We start from the raw sequence: 21,681 nt of genomic DNA, 5'->3' as shown, positions 1-21,681 counted from the left end.
GGAGAAACTGATCAGGCAGGCCGGCTCTACGATCGGAATAAAACTGGACTCACTGGTGACGGTGGCAGAGAAGAGGACTGTGAGCATCATGGATGATGCCAGTCACCCTCTGCATACCGTTATCAGTAGCCAGAGGAGCCTGTTCAGTGCGAGACTGCTTCATCCCAAGTGCAGGACTAATAGACTCAAAAACTCTTTTGTCCCACACGCCATTAGACTGTACAACTCCTCTCTGGGGGTGTGGGGGTACTTGGATGAAAGGGGATGCAAAACAATAATTATTATTTACTTTTCAAATTATATCTCAATTCTGTACACTGCTGCGGGAATTTTAATTTTCCTGAGGGAACTCTCCTGAAGGAATCAATAAAGTACTATCCATCAATCTATCTAACATTAAAAAATGGCTTCGATAACTGGGCTTTTTTTTTTTTAAGTTCTATAGTGTAAACAAACATGGCGTTAATTATGTTGGACTTCTTTACTCTTTCAAAGGAAGATATTATTTGTGCTATTTGCACCAAATGTTCTGCAAGCATTTCACAAGAAGGGAAAATAAACAGCTTTCAACACATCAAACCTTATCAACCAGCATCGCTACAATGGTGTTTTGAAACTCTTACAAAGACGCATGCTGCCAAAGAAGCTGCAAAGCCAGTCACACGTAAAGGTGTGGGGCTTGTTCCAATCATAGCTGTGTTTGAAAAGTGCAAAAGGTTTGCCAGAGATCATCAAGCTTATGATGATGTCGGACAACTAACCCTTTACCATTGTTTAAGATACCAACTTGTGTCGGCTAATAAATGACTTCGAGCCATGTTTTATTTTTCATTCCTGAGCATCAGCTATTTCTCTTATCTATGTTTGCTATCAAAATATGACGTGATTGCGACACTCTTGCATACACTTATAGATAATACATACATTTCACTGCTGATTTATGGATATGTTAGGTTTAAGTCGAGACTTTGGGAAGGCCATTCTAAAACTTTAATTCAAGCCTGATTTAGCCATTCTTTTACCACTTTTGACATGTGTTTGGGGTCATTGTCCTGTTGGAACACCCAACGGCGCCCAAGACCCAACCTCCGGGCTGATGATTTTAGGATGTCCTGAAGAATCTAAAGTTAAAAGGTTAAAGTACCAATGATTGTCACAATCCTCCTTTTTCATTGTACCATTTACTCTCTGTAAAATACCAGTTCCATTGGCAGCAAAACAGGCCCAGAGCATAATACTACCACCACCATGCTTGACGTAGGGGTCCTGGGATTAAAGGCCTCACCTTTTTTCCTTCAAACATCCATCCATCCATCCATTTTCTACCGCGTGTCCCTTTTGGGGTCGCGGGTGGTGCTGGAGCCTATCTCAGCTGCATTCGGGCGGAAGGCGGGGTACACCCTGGACAAGTCGCCACCTCATCACAGGGCCAACACAGATAGACAGACAACATTCACACTCACATTCACACATTAGGGCCAATTTAGTGTTGCCAATCAACCTATCCCCTGGTGCATGTCTTTGGAAGTGGGAGGAAGCCGGAGTACCCGGAGGGAACCCACGCAGTCACGGGAAGAACATGCAAACTCCACACAGAAAGATCCCGAGCCCGGGATTGAACTCAGGACTACTCAGGACCTTCGTATTGTGAGGCAAATGCACGAACCCCTGTCCCACCGTGCTGCCCTTAGCCCCATCATAATAGTGATATCATATTTGACTGGGACAAATCTATAGGTACAGTTTGTCAAACCTACCTTTGTTTCACTCTTTCTTACTTCCAGGTGTGCACAAAACAACATTAAAAAAAACTAAAGATTAAATCAGGGCCTTTGTTTTTTTGGGTCCAGTAGCAGGTGCTTCTTTCTCGTGTTTGGAGAGAAGGAAAGACGAGTGAATGGGATATGCAAACCTGTCAATAGTGTGGACTCCGGGAACCACACAACGGCTGAAATAAAAAATAAATAGTCGGAAATCAGGAAGAAGGTGAAAAAGGAGATGGAAGTGCATGGCCTAAAGTAGTGCTGGACCCCGTTTGAAAAGATAATTTCTGCAATTTGCCTTTTTCCCCCAAAAGTTCAGAAACGTTAAGTTTGTGGTTTGTGTTTCCACCACATTTCACAGTTTAGGGTAGTTTATACAAATCAGGCTGATGACGTATGGGTGAGTGCTACAGCATATTTCTACACTGATACCATGTAACTAAACAGGCAATGTTAAGTCAAATGTCTTTTACAAAAGGGTAGGTAACTGAAATACTAAGCAATTACATATAAAACGATATGATTTACAACCCAAGTGTACCAGATTTTACATTAAACGTCAGGCTTTTGTCCACAGTGTGCAACAATCAGAAAGTCAGCCCCTCAATTAATGATGAATTCATGAGGTTCAAGTAAGTCTTTATGATCCATTTCAGCTGCAAATAGCAATATTTAAACAATAAATGTCAGTGTTTATCTCACAGCATTAACCCAAACACATCAGATTTAGCGTTAGCTTGTTAGCACGAGCATATGGTTCACTCGGGTTGAAGCAAATAACTACACAAATAGAGCGTCACTGACTACTTTTACAGGATGTAACAAACTAAATAGTTAATATTTGATGTGATGTACCTTCATTCAACTCGCCCTTCATTTTACATTTATCTTCAAAAAACAAGGTCGCGGTCCCGGTGAGTAGCTCCTCTTGCCGCTAAGGCTAACTGAGTACTATATATTCCTTTGTAAATATGTTTAAAAGAGACTGTTCACTTCACATAGCTACCCGTATAAAATAAAGTTTGTAAAAATGTATAAATAGCACAAAACTGCATACAAGTTCAAAAACTAAGGCTGAGTAACAACACTGCAAAATAATTTCACCGATCAGCGTTCTTCAGCACAAAGATGCACGACAAAATTTCCTGCAAGTTGAAAATTCCTTTCGTTCTTCTTTCTATTTTTTGTTTAAGTATGTTATAAGAGAAACGCAAAAAAATAAACATAAACAAGATGTCCTCGCATACTTTAATGGTGGATGAAACTATGATTACAAAGTTTTATAAACTCCCTTAAAGCACAGTCCGCCCCTCTCAGGTTCCTGGGGACTCCTGAAAGTCCGACCTCGCTACTAAGAACTGTATAATAGCTTCTGAAAAACTAAACCTACCGGGGTAGTTTTGATGGAAACACAGGGGTGTACTTTATTTACCCAGCTAAATGGGAAAGTTCCTGTACAAGTTCCGGTTGTGGAAAAAGGCCTAATGTTTCGTAAAATTTTACAAGAGGTGGGTGACTCTGATTACCCACAATATAGATATAATTTGTATAACTTACAACAAAATGTTTTCATACAATAGTCTGCTCACAAACAGATTAGAGTTCCATGTGAAAATGAAGTAATATTTAGTTAGCAATCTTTTAAATGTAAATATGCTCACATATCAAAATGGGTACGAAAGACTTTGATGCTTGTTTGATTACTCAATTTATTATTATAACCCAGGAGAGCTACTTGCTGTAGCAGCCGTATGTGACACAAAGGCGGGTCATGCACTCCCAACAGGTGTAAAAGAAAGTGCATCTCTATCCTCCTTCAAAACCGCACTCAAAGAACACCTCCAGGCAACTGCAACCCTAAACTAACACCCTCCCCCTTCCACATCCCACCTCCCCGGATTGTAAATAATCAAATGTAAATAATCAAATGTATATACTTGTTCTTTTGCTCTCTGATCTCTCTATGTCCACCACTTGCTGTACATATCCTACCAAGTCAGACCTACACTGTTTCAATGTCCATTTCTCTGATGATGCAATTGTTGATGACCGAAGTGCTGATCTCAACCAAACCCAACCCCCCCCTTCCACATCCCACACCCCGGATTGCAAATAATGTAAATAATTCAATGTATATACTCTGATGATTAACTTGCATTATGATGATAGTATATATGTGTACCATGAATTGATTTAAGTGGACCTCGACTTAAACAAGTTGAAAAACTTATTCGGGTGTTACCATTTAGTGGTCAATTGTACGGAATATGTACTGTACTGTGCAATCTAAGTCTCAATCAATCAATCAATCAATCAATCCTCCACCGTCTTCGGTGCCATTTGTGCCGCAACTCCCGACTTGCCCTGAAGCTGGAGTTACAGGACTACATTGTGTCAGCAATAGGTTGCAAAATGATCGCTTAGATCATTTAATAGACATGCTCACAAATAATAACAGGAATATGAAGCATTAAATACGTTGGCGAAAAAGTGAGTTTTGGGTCCTTGCCTTGATATTTTTACATTGTTGAAATGTAATGTTGGCAAAGCCTGAACGGCCACCTATGTGTGTCGCCAAAGTATCCACAGCATCCACAAATGTGCAAACGCCACATCAAGTTCAGTCTTGGTACATCTGAACTTTTCCATGAAAGAGGGCATACGCCAGATTTGTGTGCTTACTAGTGTTGTCCCGATACCAATATGTTGGTACCAACAATATTTTGATACTTTTCGGTACTTTTCTAAATAAAGTGTACCACAATGGCTTTAATTTAATAAAAAATATTAGGGTACATCAAACATATGTTTTTTTTTATTGCAAGTTTGTCCTTAAATAAAATAGTGAGCATACTAGACAACTTGTTTTTTATTAATAAGTAAGCAAACACAGGCTCCTAATTTAGTTACTGACGTATGCAGTAACATAGTGTCATTTATCATTATATTATTTTGTCAACATTATGAGGGACAAAGTGTAAAATAGATTACTAATCTACTTGTACTTTTACTATTAATATCTGCTTATTGATTATCATCTACTGAAATGACTGGCCACCATAATCATGTAACCCCCTCTCTAGTGGTCATGGCATTAAATGTCAGGGGCTAGCTTTGGGTTAAGTTATCGGTTATTGTTATTGGTCTAGAAAAGTAGAAAGTTATTGGTAATGTCTTCAGAACATTGGTTTGCATTCCTAGTTGTGTGAATGCCTTGTCACACATATGTTGTTCTTTTTATATACAATACTTGTTTCCGATCTAATGAATATACTGAATATTTATTATTAAAGTCTATATGCCTTTGAATAATGCGGTTCAACCATTTTTTGCACACAAAGAATTTCAAAAATGTTTTGGGTTCACAAAAAACACATATTAACTTTAAGAGAGACCGCAATATTTATCTTCTTTTTCTCTGCGAGTACAATGGAATTCTATTATTATTGCAATACGCTTAGGAAATATGGGAATTTATTGTCAGCCATTCAGCAGTTTTCAAGTCCACTATGCACTGAGAAGATGGCCTGTTGGACAGTAAACATGACTAAGGTCTATTGAAGGTGTAAAGTGAGCTGATATATACAGTAATGCCAAACCTGGCTTCTAAATGCACATGTATGAAGCTCCCCATCGCTCAAAACTGAAATGGTCTTGACAGGCTAAGTGCGTCTGAGAGTTGTTCTATTAGACCATGAGTCTGTCCTTTTATACCGCTGCAGTCTTTGACAATCATTTACTGTAACGGCAATAATAACACTTAGTGCTGCTTGGCTAAAAAAAGACTCTGTGCTAAGTGGATGTGCATCATCCCAAAGGTGATAAGGCCGTGTCCATTAAGTAACAGTAATAAAATACAACAAAAAGACACCGAACTGACAGAAATCATTGCCACATCATTTGGTACCTCACACTATTAGAAAGATCTCAGTATGATGCAGTGCACTTCAAAACCAAAAAAACATATTTAAAAGGGAACATTATCACAAGACCTATGTAAGCGTCAATATATACCTTGATGTTGCAGAAAAAAGACCATATATTTTTTTAACCGATTTCCGAACTCTAAATGGGTGAATTTTGGCATATTAAACGCCTTTCTATGATTCGCTCTCGGAGCGATGACGTCACAACGTGACGTCACATCGGGAAGCAATCCGCCATTTTCTCAAACACATTACAAACACTGAGTCAAATCAGCTCTGTTGTTTTCCGTTTTTTTGACTGTTTTCTGTACCTTGGAGACATCATGCCTCGTCGGTGTATTGTCAGAGGGTGTAACAACACGAACAGGGACGGATTCAAGTTGCACCAGTGGCCCAAAGATGCGAAAGTGGCAAGAAATTGGACGTTTGTTCCGCACACTTTACCGACGAAAGCTATGCTACGACAGAGATGGCAAGAATGTGTGGATATCCTGCGACACTCAAAGCAGATGCATTTCCAACGATAAAGTCAAAGAAATCTGCCGCCAGACCCCCATTGAATCTGCCGGAGTGTGTGAGCAATTCAGGGACAAAGGACCTCGCTAGCACGGCAAGCAATGGCGGCAGTTTGTTCCCGCAGACGAGCGAGCTAAACCCCCTGGATGTCTTGGCTCACACCGTCACCTTATGCCACCGAAGATGATCAAGAGAAGAATATCGACCCTAGCTTCCCTGGCCTGCTGACATCAACTCCAAAACTGGACAGATCAGCTTTCAGGAAAAGAGAGCGGATGAGGGTATGTCTACAGAATATATTATTGATGAAAACTGGGCTGTCTGCACTCTCAAAGTGCATGTTGCTGCCAAATGTATTTCATATGCTGTAAACCTAGTTCATAGTTGTTAGTTTCCTTGAATGCCAAACAAACACATACCAATCGTTGGTTAGAAGGCGATCGCCGAATTCGTCCTCGCTTTCTCCCGTGTCGCTGGCTGTCGTGTCGTTTTCGTTGGTTTCGCTTGCATACGGTTCAAACCGATATGGCTCAATAGCTTCAGTTTCTTCTTCAATTTCGTTTTCGCTACCTGCCTCCACACTACAACCATCCGTTTCAATACATGCGTAATCTGTTGAATCGCTTAAGCCGCTGAAATCCGAGTCTGAATCCGAGCTAATGTCGCTATAGCTTGCTGTTCTATGCGCCATGTTTGTTTGTGTTGGCATCACTATGTGACGTCACAGGAAAATGGACGGGTGTATATAACGATGGTTAAAACCAGGCACTTTGAAGCTTTTTTTAGGGATATTGCGTGATGGGTAAAATTTTTTAAAAAACTTCGAAAAATAAAATAAGCCACTGGGAACTGATTTGTAATGGTTGTAACCCTTCTGAAATTGTGATAATGTTCCCCTTTAATTAAAATTACACAAGAAATCCGCCTTTGTTTTTGTGTAGAGGATGGGAGGATCCATGTAAATATCGACAATATTAATAACAAGAGTAGTATCAGCAATGGATCAACTGGTTCTCTTCTATGTTTATATTCAAAAATAGTAGCGTTTTTGTTGTGCTATTCATGTTGTTGTATTGTTTTGTTTATATATTGTGATATTGCTTACCACAGGGGTGTTTATTTCCACAGAGGGCAGCATCATACTAAAAAATTAAAGGATGCTGGGATGATTTTGATATTTTTTTGGTTAATTTTTTATATATATTAAGAAGTAAGGGTATGTTTAAAGAAAACATTGTCGGCATGTCAGCTTTGTGATACAGGTGACAAAGTGTGTCAGGGTTAGTGTATTAGTGTCAACATTTTTAACTGTTTCTTGTGACACGAGATACTTTTACCCTGACACATACTTGCCAACCCTCCCGATTTTTCCGGGAGACTCCCGAATTTCAGTGCCCCTCCCGAAAATCTCCCGGGGCAACCATTCTCCCGAATTTTTCCCGATTTTCACCCGGACAACAATATTAAGGGCGTGCCGTGATGGCACTGCCTTTAGCGTCCTCTACAACCTGTCGACGCATCCGCTTTTTCACCATACAAACTACGTGCCGGCCCAGTCACATGTTGTGTGCGGCTTCTGCAGACTCACGTAAGTGACTACAAGACATACTTGATCAACAACCATACAGGTCACACTGAGGGTGGCCGTATAAACAACTTTAACACTGTTACAAATATGCGCCACACTGTGAACCCACACCAAACAAGAATGACCAACACATTTCGGGAGAACATCCACACCGTAACACAACATAAACACAACAGAACAAATACCAAGAATCCCTTGCAGTCCTAACTCTTCCGGGCTACAATATACACCCCCGCTACCACCCCAACCCTGCCCCTCCCATCTTCCGAATTCGGAGGTCTCAAGGTTGGCAAGTATGCCCTGACACCATTTTCCACTTTGGAGACAGAGAGACACAGAATAAAAGCCAATTGTAGTTTTTCCTTTGCTTTACTTATTTGTCATTAGTGAAATTATTTTGCAAAAATAATTGCGTGAAAATTGCATTTTTGTGAATAATGTTACATTTACCTTAGTTTATGTCCTGTTTTCTATTCTGATTATAATAATGATCAATTAATTCATAATCATTCCAGGATCTTGAACAATTTTGAAGTACCAGTAGGGTATTGCCTCAACTTACAATCTTAATTGGTTCTGTATCTCAAATAGTGTCTCCCATTGAAATTGTTCAAATCAAATAAATTGGTGCTTGAATCCCCCCAAAACATTACAAGTTTAGCATGTAACATGCTTTTTAAAAATAAAAATTGACTTTTATATATCAAATATTGTAGAAAAACAACATAGGATGTACTCCTTGTGGTGTGTTCCATTTACTTCAGAAGTTAAAAGTCAGAGCTGGGAATGATATCACAGCCGAGTTGTGAGCGTTCCAGTGACGAGGTCGGAAATCAAGATGGCCACATTCACAAAAGCTATTTTTGCGCTTGCCTTGTCTGAATAACTTAAAACAACTTAAAATATGCACTCTTTCTGCAACCTATACAACACGGTGGATTAAGCGGAAACACAGACACTATTGCAAGCAATGTAAAAGTTAAAAAGCACTTACAAAACATTTTTGTTTACGCTACAGTAAAGGAACCCATATACAAACGTTAAACAATACATCGTATATGGCTGATTTAGTGTGACAAAAACGAATCAGAAGTGCTAATAACGGATATTATGGTATAGAAGCGTATATCATTGTTCACATCCAGAGCAGACATCTTTGTAGCCAACTGGTGAGAATGTTACGACATTCCGAGTTGAAAATCCGTTCTCAAGGGGCGTTCCAGTTTAAACATGGAAATTCCTACTTCTTCTACAAACAGACCACACCATAGTAGTTCCACCTACAGTAGCTTTATGAAGAAATGTAATAATGATGTACAGTATTTACCTTGGAGAGTGGACTGCTATGGTATCCACTTCCAGCTGCTTCTCTATATTTTTATGGATAAATGTCTACTGTTTAGAAATTATATTAACATTCTTGGCTGGCATTAGACTCAGTCTGCTTCATTGTGGTGCAGACTAGCAGCGATACGGTCCAATCACCTCGACAAGTTGGCAACACACTCATGTTATTGATGACATATTTCTACAATTCAATAAAAATCAGGGCTGTCTTCTTCTCAGCACTGTCTTTCACACTCACTTTCTTCCTTCCCATGGTTGGAAAAATGAAGTTATTTAGATCTTTAGCTATAAACTAATCCGAATAAGATCTGATGTTTTGCTGATCTTACAGGGTCACCATGGCATTTGTGACGCCATTTAAAGGCTGGGATACTTGTCACTGAAATTGTTGCATCTAATTTAAAGCATACCAATTTGCCAAAAGACAGCTCTAATCTCAAAACACTCTTAAATTGAAGGTTCACTGTATTGGCATCAGTCATACTGACTCTGTATTTACTTATTATCAGATTGACACCAAAATTTGCAGTATCGTCCACCTCTATTTATGCACACACACATTAGAAGTTTATATGCAAGATTTACTGTTTTGCAGTATTGGCACGCTAATCAGACTGTGTCCAGACCTTAAAAAAAAACTGTTCTGCAGCTGCATGTCTTAAAAAAATCCCTGAAGAATTGCATCACATCATTCCTTCTGACACTAGACAAAACCACAGATAATCCAAACCATGGGAACTTTGCAGCAAATGTTTGATTTCCTGTTTTCTAGCGACTTGTCGGAAACCGCGACAACACAACCACGACACTTGAACAAGTTTCTCTCGCAGCACCAAAAGTCACCAAAGACAACCCAGACTATGCAAAACTCATAAGGAGTGGCCATGCAAGCAGGGGTCAGACATTTCCATCCTGAGGGCACATCACTAAGTGAGTTCAATCCTAGTTCATCTGCCCTCGTATTGGCTTGGAGAGCAGATGATGCTGCAAAAAAAAAATAAGCACACATCACAACAAAGCTGTGCCATTCACATCCCTTACCGAAGTGGACCCGGAGGATGAGGCTATGTATACTTTGATCACCATGGTCAGTCCTGGGTGCTTTTCTCTGGCTCCTCGCAAACGCTCTGCAGGATTGGATTAATTGTTGCACAAAAAACGACAAAGTCCTCTGGTTTGATTCCTGTGTTGCAGGCAGACTGCATGTGTGTGTGTGTGTGTGTGTGTGTGTAAATACTCCTCCTCTGTGCACTAGATGGAGCTTTGCATTCCTCCTCCGCCTCTCCCCGGCCTCCCCGCCCCTTTCAGCCCCTCTCTTCGGTTGTGAGCCGGAGACACGTACACGCACAACTAGAAAGCCAAAATGGCAACTGTGTATTTCTGCAGAAAACATACATTCTGGTGTTGTTTTTGTAGTACGTATCAATCACACCAGTATTTAACGGAAGCAAAAAAAAAAAAAAAAAAAAAATGGCGATTAAGTGTGTCTTTGTCCGGTAGTGAGAGTGGACGGCGGCCATGATGCTGAAGACACGGGCTCAGTGGGCCCCCTGCCGGCGTGTGGAGAAGACGACGCAAGCCTTTCCACTCAAACGAATTTAGGAAACAAAAAAAAAAATGTGTCGGCGAGAGGAGTGGGCGCCATATTGGACGATTGAATTGCACATTGTTATACTTAAGTTCGTTTAATTAAGGGCGGAAAGCGCACTCGCGGTGGGGTTGAATACAGCAAATCACGCAAACCCCACTCCCCGACCGTAAACACAAAACCAATGCAGCCCTCAAACCCTTTCATTCGTGTGGGCTTCCCTGCGAGAAGAAGCAGGGGACGAAGCCATTCGCGCCGGGCTCCGAAAAATTCCAAGTGTTCCGCAGCCCCCGAACGGCGCCCTCTGATTGGCCCGCGCCGCTGTCAATCAAGCGTTTAGCCGCACCCCTCCCCCCATTCAACCACTCGCCTCGCTGTTTCAGTGTGTTTACTACACTGGCCAGCATAGGGGGAGACACTCGTCTTCACATGCACTGAGAAACAACTGTTTTTTAGTTGGATTTGCGCGAAAAAACCTCCAAGAGATCAACATGCCCAGGAGAAAGGTGAGTATTTCCCCTAAAAACCAACGCACTTTGACGAGCGCGAAATGTATGCACACGCGCGCGAGACATTCCTGCGAGACATTACTTAATTATAACAGAATTTACCGCGCTCGGATACCGTTAGTAATTTATTCATAAGGGAAATAAAATACGCGGATTTTTTTGCGCGTCGCGTTGAATATTTTCCGTCTGTCCGCCGATGCAAGCCGCCGTTGTTCGGTCGGGGAGCTGGAAGTCTCCTCCATGCAGTTAAAGCACAAGCAAGCAGCAGCCATGCTTTGCAGCTCTCGTCGTCGGCGAGACACCGAGAACAAAACGGCTCGCTTATCGCCGTCCGCGCGTCAAACCGCTCCGAAAGCACCGCGGGAAAATCCCACGATGACTTTCCCGCACATTTCGGCCACAAAGTCCCACATTCGCCAGCGCGTTTTGATAAAATTATATATTTTCTCTCTTTGTTCGTGGTCCCAAATGGCTGCGGTGGCGCGGCTCTACCGTCTGGTGGCGCTTGTGAGTCACAGGGAGGTCTCATCCCCCCCCTCCTCTCCCTGAGACTCCCGCGCCAGCGTTCAAAAGTGAGCTGCATGCTTTGAATGGGAGGCAGACTTGGGGGAGAGAAAAAAGGGGGCAGGCGAGGCCCAGGCCTTGCAAATGTGTCCCCTGAGGCCCGCATGGCTCAGGTCTCAGTCCCCCTCTCGGCAGCCATGCTTTCCCGCCACATTGCCAACCCCTAAACCCCGAAAATGCGCCTTTTTTGCCACATGTTGGTGTTTTTGCATGAGTTGAAAAAGTTTTTTCTCTTGCTTTGTTCCCAACCACATTATGCTAACAAGTCTTTTTAAAGTCTTTTCCTGTCCTTTATAAACATATTTTCTTTGTATTTTGACACCAATCTGTACATTTCTTGTTTTGCAGAGACAAGAAACAGAAGAAGAGGAGGTAAGCGCTTGTGTAACCATGTTTTTAAACAATAAAAATGATGTTTACATTTGTTACGTGTATGCATTCCCAGATATTAACTTGTGCTTTATTTTAGCCCAAGAGGAGATCAGCCCGGTTATCGGCGGTAAGAGGACACGCATATGAATAACTTTACATTGGCTAACATATTTATATTACACATAATTCATATAAACTGCACAAAAGTGTGGGTTACAGCTAATTATGTAAAATGAACAGTTATTAATGTAATACACTAATGTAAGCTTTAATTATTCATTCAATAATGCGATTGCAGATAAAACACAATATTTTTTTTACTTTTAAGCTCAATACTGCTCTAAAGGGTGCAGAAAAGATCAAATTTGATTAAAACCCCCAGCAAAACTTAAGTGTTTAAATCCCGAATATATATTATTATCGGCGCATACACAAGCGTATTGTAGAGTTTTTGAACAAAATAATGTGAATAGAAGCCCGGTGTGCATATTGCACAAAAAAGTTACATTTGGGGTTTAGTGTCCTTTTAAACATAATATAGCTATGTTAAATACGTTATATTGTATGAATTGCAGTTGCAAGCAAAATGTATTTTCACAATTGGCAGAAAATGCAGGGAAATTATATAAAGTATATTCCTTGAGTGAAATATTGTACCCCAAAAAATTATTTGGGGTTTAGTATTATTTTAATTGAAACATAGTTTTATGACATTAGTTACATTCTTTGCATAATGCAAACAATGTTCTATTTTCACAATCTGCATGGAAGTGTAAACAATATTGTGCATAATATAGTATTAATAGTTCTTATAATCCTCTAAAATGCTGCACACGGACAGGAGTATTTGTTATGCACTTGACAATTTAGGCGTGAAATAACAATATTGCAGACTATTTTCCAATTGTTATCTCGTGCTTTAAGTCAGGGCATCTTTACATATCAACTTTGCTGAATAAAATACGTTTCAATATGTATACTTTGACTTATAAAGTAGGGTTGCAAGATTAATCAACATTGCGGTATTAATTGCAACAACCTAATCACAAGCTGCTGGTTTTTTTCTCATCTCCGACATTTGAGTGATCAAAAATAAACCCACATGTTTTAGAAAGTAGTTTTATAGATTGTACTAATGCGTGGCAACTTGAGACAATTGTTGACTGACAGTCTGAAACATGGGTCTTCAACTATATGTTGTGGCCCTACCTAACTTCAGAGTTTAGTGTAATTGCAGCCAGCTCATTCCGGACAGCTAATATCTAAATATATTATGGAAATCTTAAATCCCTCTCGATGAGCGGTCTTCAACAAAGGGTGTGGGAATCCGCAGGGGGTTGGTAATTTTCTGTGTTGATTGTACTTTATTTAAATATGTTTTCATTCCCCTTAGTGTTTTTCCACAAATGTTAATACCTTTTAAATACACATTAACATTGATTAGATGCACTTTAGTGTAGTTAAGAAATGACAATGACATGGCCACCCTACTTACTGTATCTTGCAGGTTTATAATGAAGGAAAACATATCAGTTATATTTATGTAAGCATTAAAGATAGCTAGAGATTAGCGGCACCATGTTGTGTTGTTTGAAAATTTTAGTATTGCACCACAACAAGGTACCTTTTGATAGTCTAATTTAAAACGCAATATTATACAAGATATATAAGTAGGGGTTTTGAGGCCTGGAAATCATTGAAGACCCCTGCACTAGGCGCTAACTACAATTGCAGGTGTAACACAAATATTACAGCACAACAAACACTCACTGTGCAAATAAAGAGCAACTTGCGTTATCCAGGCTGATTTAGTCATGTGGTAAAAACATGATTCTGAAGTAAATACGAGCCTTTTCCCCCCAGTAGTCCATATAGTTCAATTGAGTTTGGAACCCTAAAAGTAACATGCCTTTCTTCAATTAGATTTTTCTCAAATTCCTGCAACCATTTTGAGGTATAAAATGTCTGATCAAGAATAGTTGAGGTTTGAATCAGTCTGTAAGTGTGTTTTCCTAGCACACTATAACACATTGTAAATAAACTAAAACATAATTTAATCTTGTCTTTGGTCCACAGAAACCGGCCCCATCTAAGGAGGAACCAAAGGTGAAGAAGGCAGCGAAGGTAAGCTAGAACATGCACCACGCGTGACTGAGAAGTCGTCTCAATATTCCACCCAGCTGACCTCTTTGCACTGTTGTCTTATCCAGAAGGAAAAGGCTGTGAACGATAAGAAGGAGGACAAGAAGACCAAGAAGTCAAAGGAGAACGCCGAGGCAGAGGCCAATGAAGAAAACCACTCTGAGAACGGCGAGGCCAAGACCAACGAGGTGAGCGGCGACTTCGGCCGAGGTCCATTTTAAGTCGCCAAAACGTCACCGACTGACCTCCATCTTGTGTTCTTACCTAGGAGGAGGAAGCCCCGGAGGAGGCCAAAGAGGCCAAGTCAGAGTAGCACCACTGCCCCCAGCGTCCCCAACACTCCCCTCGAAGCTCCCCTCTCAAGTCTCTCACACGGTTTCCCTCCAAGGCGTATTGTTAACAGAGGAATATTTTTATCAATGATTTTATAAGTATCCGTACAGATTTTTAGCACAAAAAAGCAAAGCTGATTATGGAGCACCTTGCAGATTTGCAGTGGTCATATCAAGTGTCTGCAAGCAAGACAAACACACTAAAATCTTTTTTAAATGGCATTTCGTGATTGTTGAAGGCTTGTTTGGTGTAGAAAGTGTCCCCCCCAACACCCCCTTCGCTGGATTGGCTTTGATGTGACTTGTGTAGTTGTTACCCCACCCCACCCCACCCCACAAACCCCCTTCTACAGTTCGGCCCCCGCCCCCTACTCATGTTTTATTAACGGTTCAGCCATGTTATAACGTGGCTGCTTCTTTTAGACCTCTTAATGTGCAGTGAGTTCCCTTTTTTTGCTCGTGTCTCATGATCTTGGTTTCATTTTTTTTGGGGTCCTCATTGAAAATGTGTTTTTGAAAAGAATTAAGCGTGTTGTCCATAAGAAAGAGGAAGACGAACATGTGAAACATTCCTGGAACAGCGATGCCTGACGACCCTGCGTTATGAGAAAGAGGAGAAAAAAAAACAGCCCCTGCTCCATCTGTGCTGTAGAGTCGCCTTTTTTAAAAACACCGTTGTTCTTTTTAAACGATTTGAATTGGGAAATCTCACAAAACGCAGGTGTCCGGTCCCTCTATTATGTTCTGAAATTCTCTTAATAAAAACAAGTCCTGGGAATTTTCCTCAAATTTGACGTGTGTGGAGACTTTCTTTAAAACGGTTGAGATCACAGAATCCAAAAGGTTTTATGTTAGGACAGGGGTAGGGAACTTGTGGCTCTTTTGATGACTGCATCTGGCTCAGTTAAATATTTGCTGACATTGCTTAACATGATAAATAATGGATAACCACAGTGTTCAAAATATAACACATTCTCATGCATTTTAATCCATCCATCCGTTTTCTACCGCACCTGTTCAAGAAGTCACATTAATGGTAATGGTAGCTTCTGAATAACAATGGAATTAAAAAGAATAAGAGACTTATTATACTCTAAAAATGTTGTTTTTACTTAATGCACGCATTTAGTTGTATTCGGTGTTAAACAATATTATATGGCTCTCACGGAAATACATTTAAAAATATTTGCCTTTCATGGCTTTCTCAGCCAAAAAGGTTCCCGACCCGTGTTAGGAGAAACTCCAAATTCAAGACTCTTTGATGCATTATAGCAGTGGTTCTCAAATGGGGGTACTTGAAGGTATGCTAAGGGGTACGTGAGATTTTTTTTTAAATCTTCTAAAAATAGCAACAATTCAAAAATCCTTTATAAATATATTTATTGAATAATACTTCAACAAAATATGAACGTAAGTTCATAAACTCAGTGAAGCACAAGCTCAGGTTTCTCACTAAAATATCTGTCAAAAAGAACTGTGAAAAGAAATGCAAATAATGCAATATTCAGTGTTGACAGCTAGATTTTTTTTGTGGACATGTTCCATACATATTGATGTTAAAGATTCCTTTTTTTGTGAAGAAATGTTTAGAATTAAGTTCATAAATCCAGATGGATCTATATCCGTAATCAAAGTTACCTTCAAGCGCTATACAAGTATAACCCGTTTATCATTTATTTATTTAATACAATCCCCAAAGAGGGCACTTTAAGTTGATGATTACTTCTATGTGTAGAAATCTGTATCTATAATTGAATCACTTGTTTATTTTTCAACAAGTTTTTAGTTATTTTTATATCTTTTTTTCCAAATAGTTCAAGAAAGACCACTACAAATGAGCAATATTTTGCACTGTTATACAAATTAATAAATCAGAAACTGATGACATAGTGCTGTATTTTACTTCTTTATCTCTTTTTTTTCAACCAAAAATGCTTTTCTCTGATTAGGGGGTACTTGAATTAAAAAAAATGTTCACATCACTGAAAAAAGGTTGAGAACCACTGCATTATAGGACGGAGTAACGCTTAAATCATTATTGAACAAACACTTTTTAGACATTTTTTGTCATGAAGTCTGACCTGATCATGCATCCTTCTAGAACACTAAATGGAGGCCCAGGTTAACATCTCCAAAATGTCCACTTATACTTTCACTTAATGTTATAGTTTGATTCCACCTTGACGTTTTCAGCCGCCTTTTAGGCATCACATGTTCATATTTCACTATACGAACTCGAGCATGTGCGCCACGATGACCTACATTGACGTGCATTCTCAAATCCAGATTATTCAAACAATCCGCCTCCATATTTAGCTCTCACGTACGTGCAATCCAGCTCACCGAAAAGCGTCCTTCATGCATGTTTGGAACAAGCAAAGTGTTTTTAGATGCAGTGCATATTGACTGGTTTCTAAAGCATACTGCAATGGCTGCAAGGAACCCGACGTGATTTACGCCCTGAATCCTCCACAGCAACGGCGTCATAATCGCTTTAGACTCCTGGTGGTTTATTTTGTGCAGCAGATGCGGTCTCTCTGGCACAGCATTGTCATGGCCGAGCACTGGGCTCCATTTTGTCGACGTTGTGTCCCTGGGAAAAGGGATTGTTGTATCCGGAGACTGCCACTAGATAGCGACATTGCCCCACTTCTCGTGACCTGAGCGTAGTCTCTGTGCACTGCAGGTGCATCTAGAAAAAAAAGAAAGTATCTATGAAAAGTTCATTGTTTCAAATGGGAAAAGAGAAACTCTTAATATTCTTCAGACTTGGTAGAAGGGGCGGTATAGCTCGGTTGGTAGAGTGGCCGTGCCAGCAACTTGAGGGTTCCAGGTTCGATCCCCGCTTCCGCCATCCAGGTCACTGCCGTTGTGTCCTTGGCCAAGACACTTTACCCACCTGCTCCCAGTGCCACCCACACTGGTTTAAATGTAACTTAGATAATGGGTTTCACTATGTCAGGGGTCAGCAACCTTTACCACTCAAAGAGCCATTTTGACCCGTTTCACAAATTAAAGAAAACAATGGGAGCCACAAAACTCTTTTGAAATTTAAAATGAAATAACACTGCATACAAAGTTTTTTTTTTGCTTTGTGCTATGTATAAACCAGGGGTCTCAGACACGCGGCCCGTGAGACGTTATTTTGCGGCCCGCACCTTAATATGAAAATGTAATGTTAGTGCGGCCCTCAAGTTTTATATGAATACCGCTTGACAGCGTCATACTTGCCAACCTTCACGATTTTTCCGGGAGATTCCCGTAATTCAGGGCTACTATCCTTTCGAAAGTCTGCTGATTTTCACCTAATCAACACTAATAAGGGCGTGCCGTGATGGCACTTCCTTTAGCGCCCTCTACAGCCTGTACTAACAGCGTGCCAGCCCGGTTACATGTAGTATGTGGCCTCTGCCTGCACTCGTAACACTTTTACTAATATGCGCCACACTGTGAACCCACACCAAACAAGAATGACAAACACATTTTGGGAGAACATCCGCATCGTAACACAACATAAACACAACAGAACAAAAAATTCCCAGAATCCCATGCATCCCTAACTCTTCCGGGCTACATTATACACCTCCGCTACCTTCAAACCCGCCCCCCCACACATCAAACCCCCCCCCCCCCGTGCGTCGGTTGAGGTGGGCGGGGTTGGGTGGTAGCGGGGGTGTATAATGTAGCCCGGAAAAGTTAGGGATGCATGGGATTCTGGGTATTTGTTCTGTTGTGTTTATGTTGTGTTACGGTGCGGGTGTTCTCCCAAAATGTGTTTGTCATTCTTGTTTGGTGTGGGTTCACATTGTGGCGCATATTAGTAAGAGTGTTAAAGTTGTTTAAATCGCCACCCTCAGTGTAACCTGTATGGTTGTTGACCAAGTATGCCTTGCAGTCACTTACGTGTGTAGGCAGAAACCCCACACAACATGTGACTGGGCCGGCACGCAAATAGTATGGTAACAAAAGCTGACGCGACGACAGGCTGTAAAGGACATTAAAGGCAGTGCTATCACGGCACGCCCTCACTATTGTTGTCCTGGTGAAAATCGGAGAATGGTTATCCCGGGAGATTTTTGGGAGAGGCACTGTAATTCGGAAGTCTCCCGGAAAATTCGGGGGGGTCGGCAAGCAAGCAGCTGAGCCGCATCAGAGTGATCAAAGAGCCGCATGCGGCTCCGGAGCCGCGGGTTGCAGACCCCTGCACTATGTAAAGCGCTTTGAGTCACTGGAGAAAAGTGCTTTATAAATATAATTCACTTCACTAGAAGTCATGAAGATATAGGTTGATGGTCTACCTGCTGTGCATTGCTGCCTGACGTACAGTACAGGCCAAAAGTTTGCACACACCTTTCATTCAATGAGTTTTCTTTATTTTCATGACTATTGGAGATTGTCAATAAAGCATCAAAAACTATGAACTGAAAACAAGTTTTTGTCAGGCTTGGACGAAGGAAGGGACTCAGATGCAGTGATATGATTCCAAATAAAGCTTTTATTTTGAAAAAACTCTTTAAGCCTCCAGAGCCGAGTAAATTCAAATACTATGAAATTACAAAAATAGACAAAATGTTCCAAAAGGGAAAAACCGAAAATCACTCCAAAATGAGGAAATACAAAAATAAGGACAATTATAATTAGCACCGTATCTGTTATCAAAAAACTTTAACAAAAAACGCTCCAAAAGGAAGAAGAAAATAAAGACTATAAAACTTACTACTCTAATAAATGTAAACAAAAAAAATCACTCAAAAATTTTGAGGAAAAATCATTAGGGAAAAATTATAACTCACCACTGCGGTAGAAAAAAGGTTGAATAACAAAAGTCGCTCTGAGGGAGGAGAAAAAGTTAATTCAAAATTAAAGCGTGGGATATTCTGGAAGCAAGGACGTAGACGTGGGACAAGGCAAGGCATGGACATGGACATGGAACGCAAGACAGGCACGAAAGCTCGAGACAATCTGGCACAGAACAAGGGGTGGCATGGGCTTATATAGAACATGAGAGTAATGGGAAACAGGTGGAAACAATCAAGGGTCAGGAATGACGTCAGATTGGTGACACAAGAGGAAGGACCCGTGATCTGAAACAAGAGGAGTTGCTTTTCAAAATAAAACATGTAAATCACAAGACAGAAAAAACCAAGACAAGACACACCGCGGTGTGACAGTTTTATATTCTAGTTTCTTCAAAATAGCCACCCTTTGCTCTGATTACAGTATTTTTCGGAGTACAAGTCGCTCCGGAGTATAAGTCGCACCGGCCGAAAATGCATAATAAAGAAGGAAAAAAACATATATAAGTCGCATTTTTGGGGGAAATTTATTTGATAAAACCCAACACCAAGAATAGACATTTGAAAGGCAATTTAAATAAATAAAGAATAGTGAACAACAGGCTGAATAAGTGTACGTTATATGACGCATAAATAACCAACTGAGAACGTGCCTGGTATGTTAACGTAACATATTATGGTAAGAGTCATTCAAATAACTATAACATATAAAACATGCTATACGTTTACCAAACAATCTGTCACTCCTAATCGCTAAATCCGATGAAATCTTATACGTCTAGTCTCTTACGTGAATGAGCTAATTAATATCATTTGATATTTTACGGTAATGTGTTAATAATGGTAAATGGTAAATGGGTTATACTTGTATAGCGTTTTTCTACCTTTTTAAGGAACTCATAGTATAAGTACTATGGAATGCCCTCCCGGTAACAGTTAGAGATGCTACCTCAGTAGAAGCATTTAAGTCCCATCTTAAAACTCATTTGTATACTCTAGCCTTTAAATAGCCCCCCTTTTTTCTTTTTTTTCCTTTTTTTTTTGACCAGTTGATCTGCCGTTTCTTTTCTTTTCTCCTCTGCTCCCCCCTATCCCTTGTGGAGGGGGAGACACACAGGTCCGGTGGCCATGGATGAAGTGCTGGCTGTCCAGAGTCGGGACACGGGGTGGACCGCTCGCCTGTGCATCGGTTGGGAACATCTCTGCGCTGCTGACCCGTCTCCGCTCGGGATGGTTTCCTGCTGACCCCACTATGGACTGGACTCTTACTATTATGTTGGATCCACTATGGACTGGACTCTCACAATATTATGTCAGACCCACTCAACATCCATTGCATTCGGTCTCCCCTAGAGGGGGGGCGTTACCCACATATGTGGTTCTCGCCAAGGTTTCTCATAGTCATTCACATCGACGTCCCACTGGGGTGAGTTTTTCCTTGCCCTTATGTGGGCTCTGTACCGAGGATGTCGTTGTGGCTTGTGCAGCCCTTTGAGACACTTGTGATTTAGGGCTATATAAATAAACATTGATTGATTGATTGAACTCAAAGCACTTTGACACTATTTTCCACATTCACCCATTCGCACACACACATTAACACACTGATGGCGGGAGCTGCCATGCACGGCGCTAACCAGTCCCACCAGGAGCAAGGGTGAAGTGTCTTGCTCAAGGACACAACGGACGTGACTCGGATGGGAGAAGGTGGGGATTGAACCAGTAACCCTCAGATTGCTGGCACGGCCACTCTCCCAACTTTGCCACGCCGTTCACACATAAGTCGCTCCTGAGTATAAAAAAAGTCGCACCCCCGGCCGGCTAAACTATGAAAAAAACTGCGACTTATAGTCCGAAAAATACGGTACTTCTTTGCACACTCTTGGCATTCTCTCGGTGAGCTTCAAGAGGTAGTCACCTGAAATGGTTTTCACTTCACAGGTGTCATAGTTTTGATGCTTTCAGTGACAATCTACAATGTAAATAGTCATGAAAAACTAGAAAATGCATTGAAATGAGAAGGTGTGTCCAAACCTTCACCGAGTGCAAGTATGTTTTCGGTGGGACCACCAGTCATTAATGTTTTGCTCTTTCAACCCATCACATCTTTTGGTACTACTTGGCCCCCAAACATCCTCCGCTTCCTTTTTAACAATAGCCAGAAGCCCCTCTTTTCTGCCACTTCAGACAGTTCCTTCATGGCTGTTTGATACGGTGCTCCCGTGCAGCCAATGTCGC

General features: G+C 40.9%; 1 protein-coding gene across 1 annotated transcript in view; it reads right to left on the bottom strand.

The window, feature by feature from the left end:
* sh3bgrl (SH3 domain binding glutamate-rich protein like) overlaps window positions 1–10,406 on the bottom strand; it is a 41,584-nt gene extending 31,178 nt beyond the window's left edge. Inside the window, exon 1 of the mRNA XM_061927816.2 lies at window positions 10,182–10,406. Within this exon, the coding sequence (XP_061783800.1) occupies window positions 10,182–10,226 (45 nt within the window). The 5' untranslated portion in view covers window positions 10,227–10,406. The remainder of the gene's footprint in view (window positions 1–10,181) is intronic.
* Window positions 10,407–21,681: the final 11,275 nt, after the last annotated feature.

The sequence above is a fragment of the Nerophis lumbriciformis genome, linkage group LG35 (assembly GCF_033978685.3).
Source record: "Nerophis lumbriciformis linkage group LG35, RoL_Nlum_v2.1, whole genome shotgun sequence".
NCBI classification, from domain to species: Eukaryota; Metazoa; Chordata; class Actinopteri; order Syngnathiformes; family Syngnathidae; genus Nerophis; species Nerophis lumbriciformis.
Note: the sequence above shows the minus strand (reverse complement) of the source record. Positions and strands in the feature narration are given on the sequence as shown.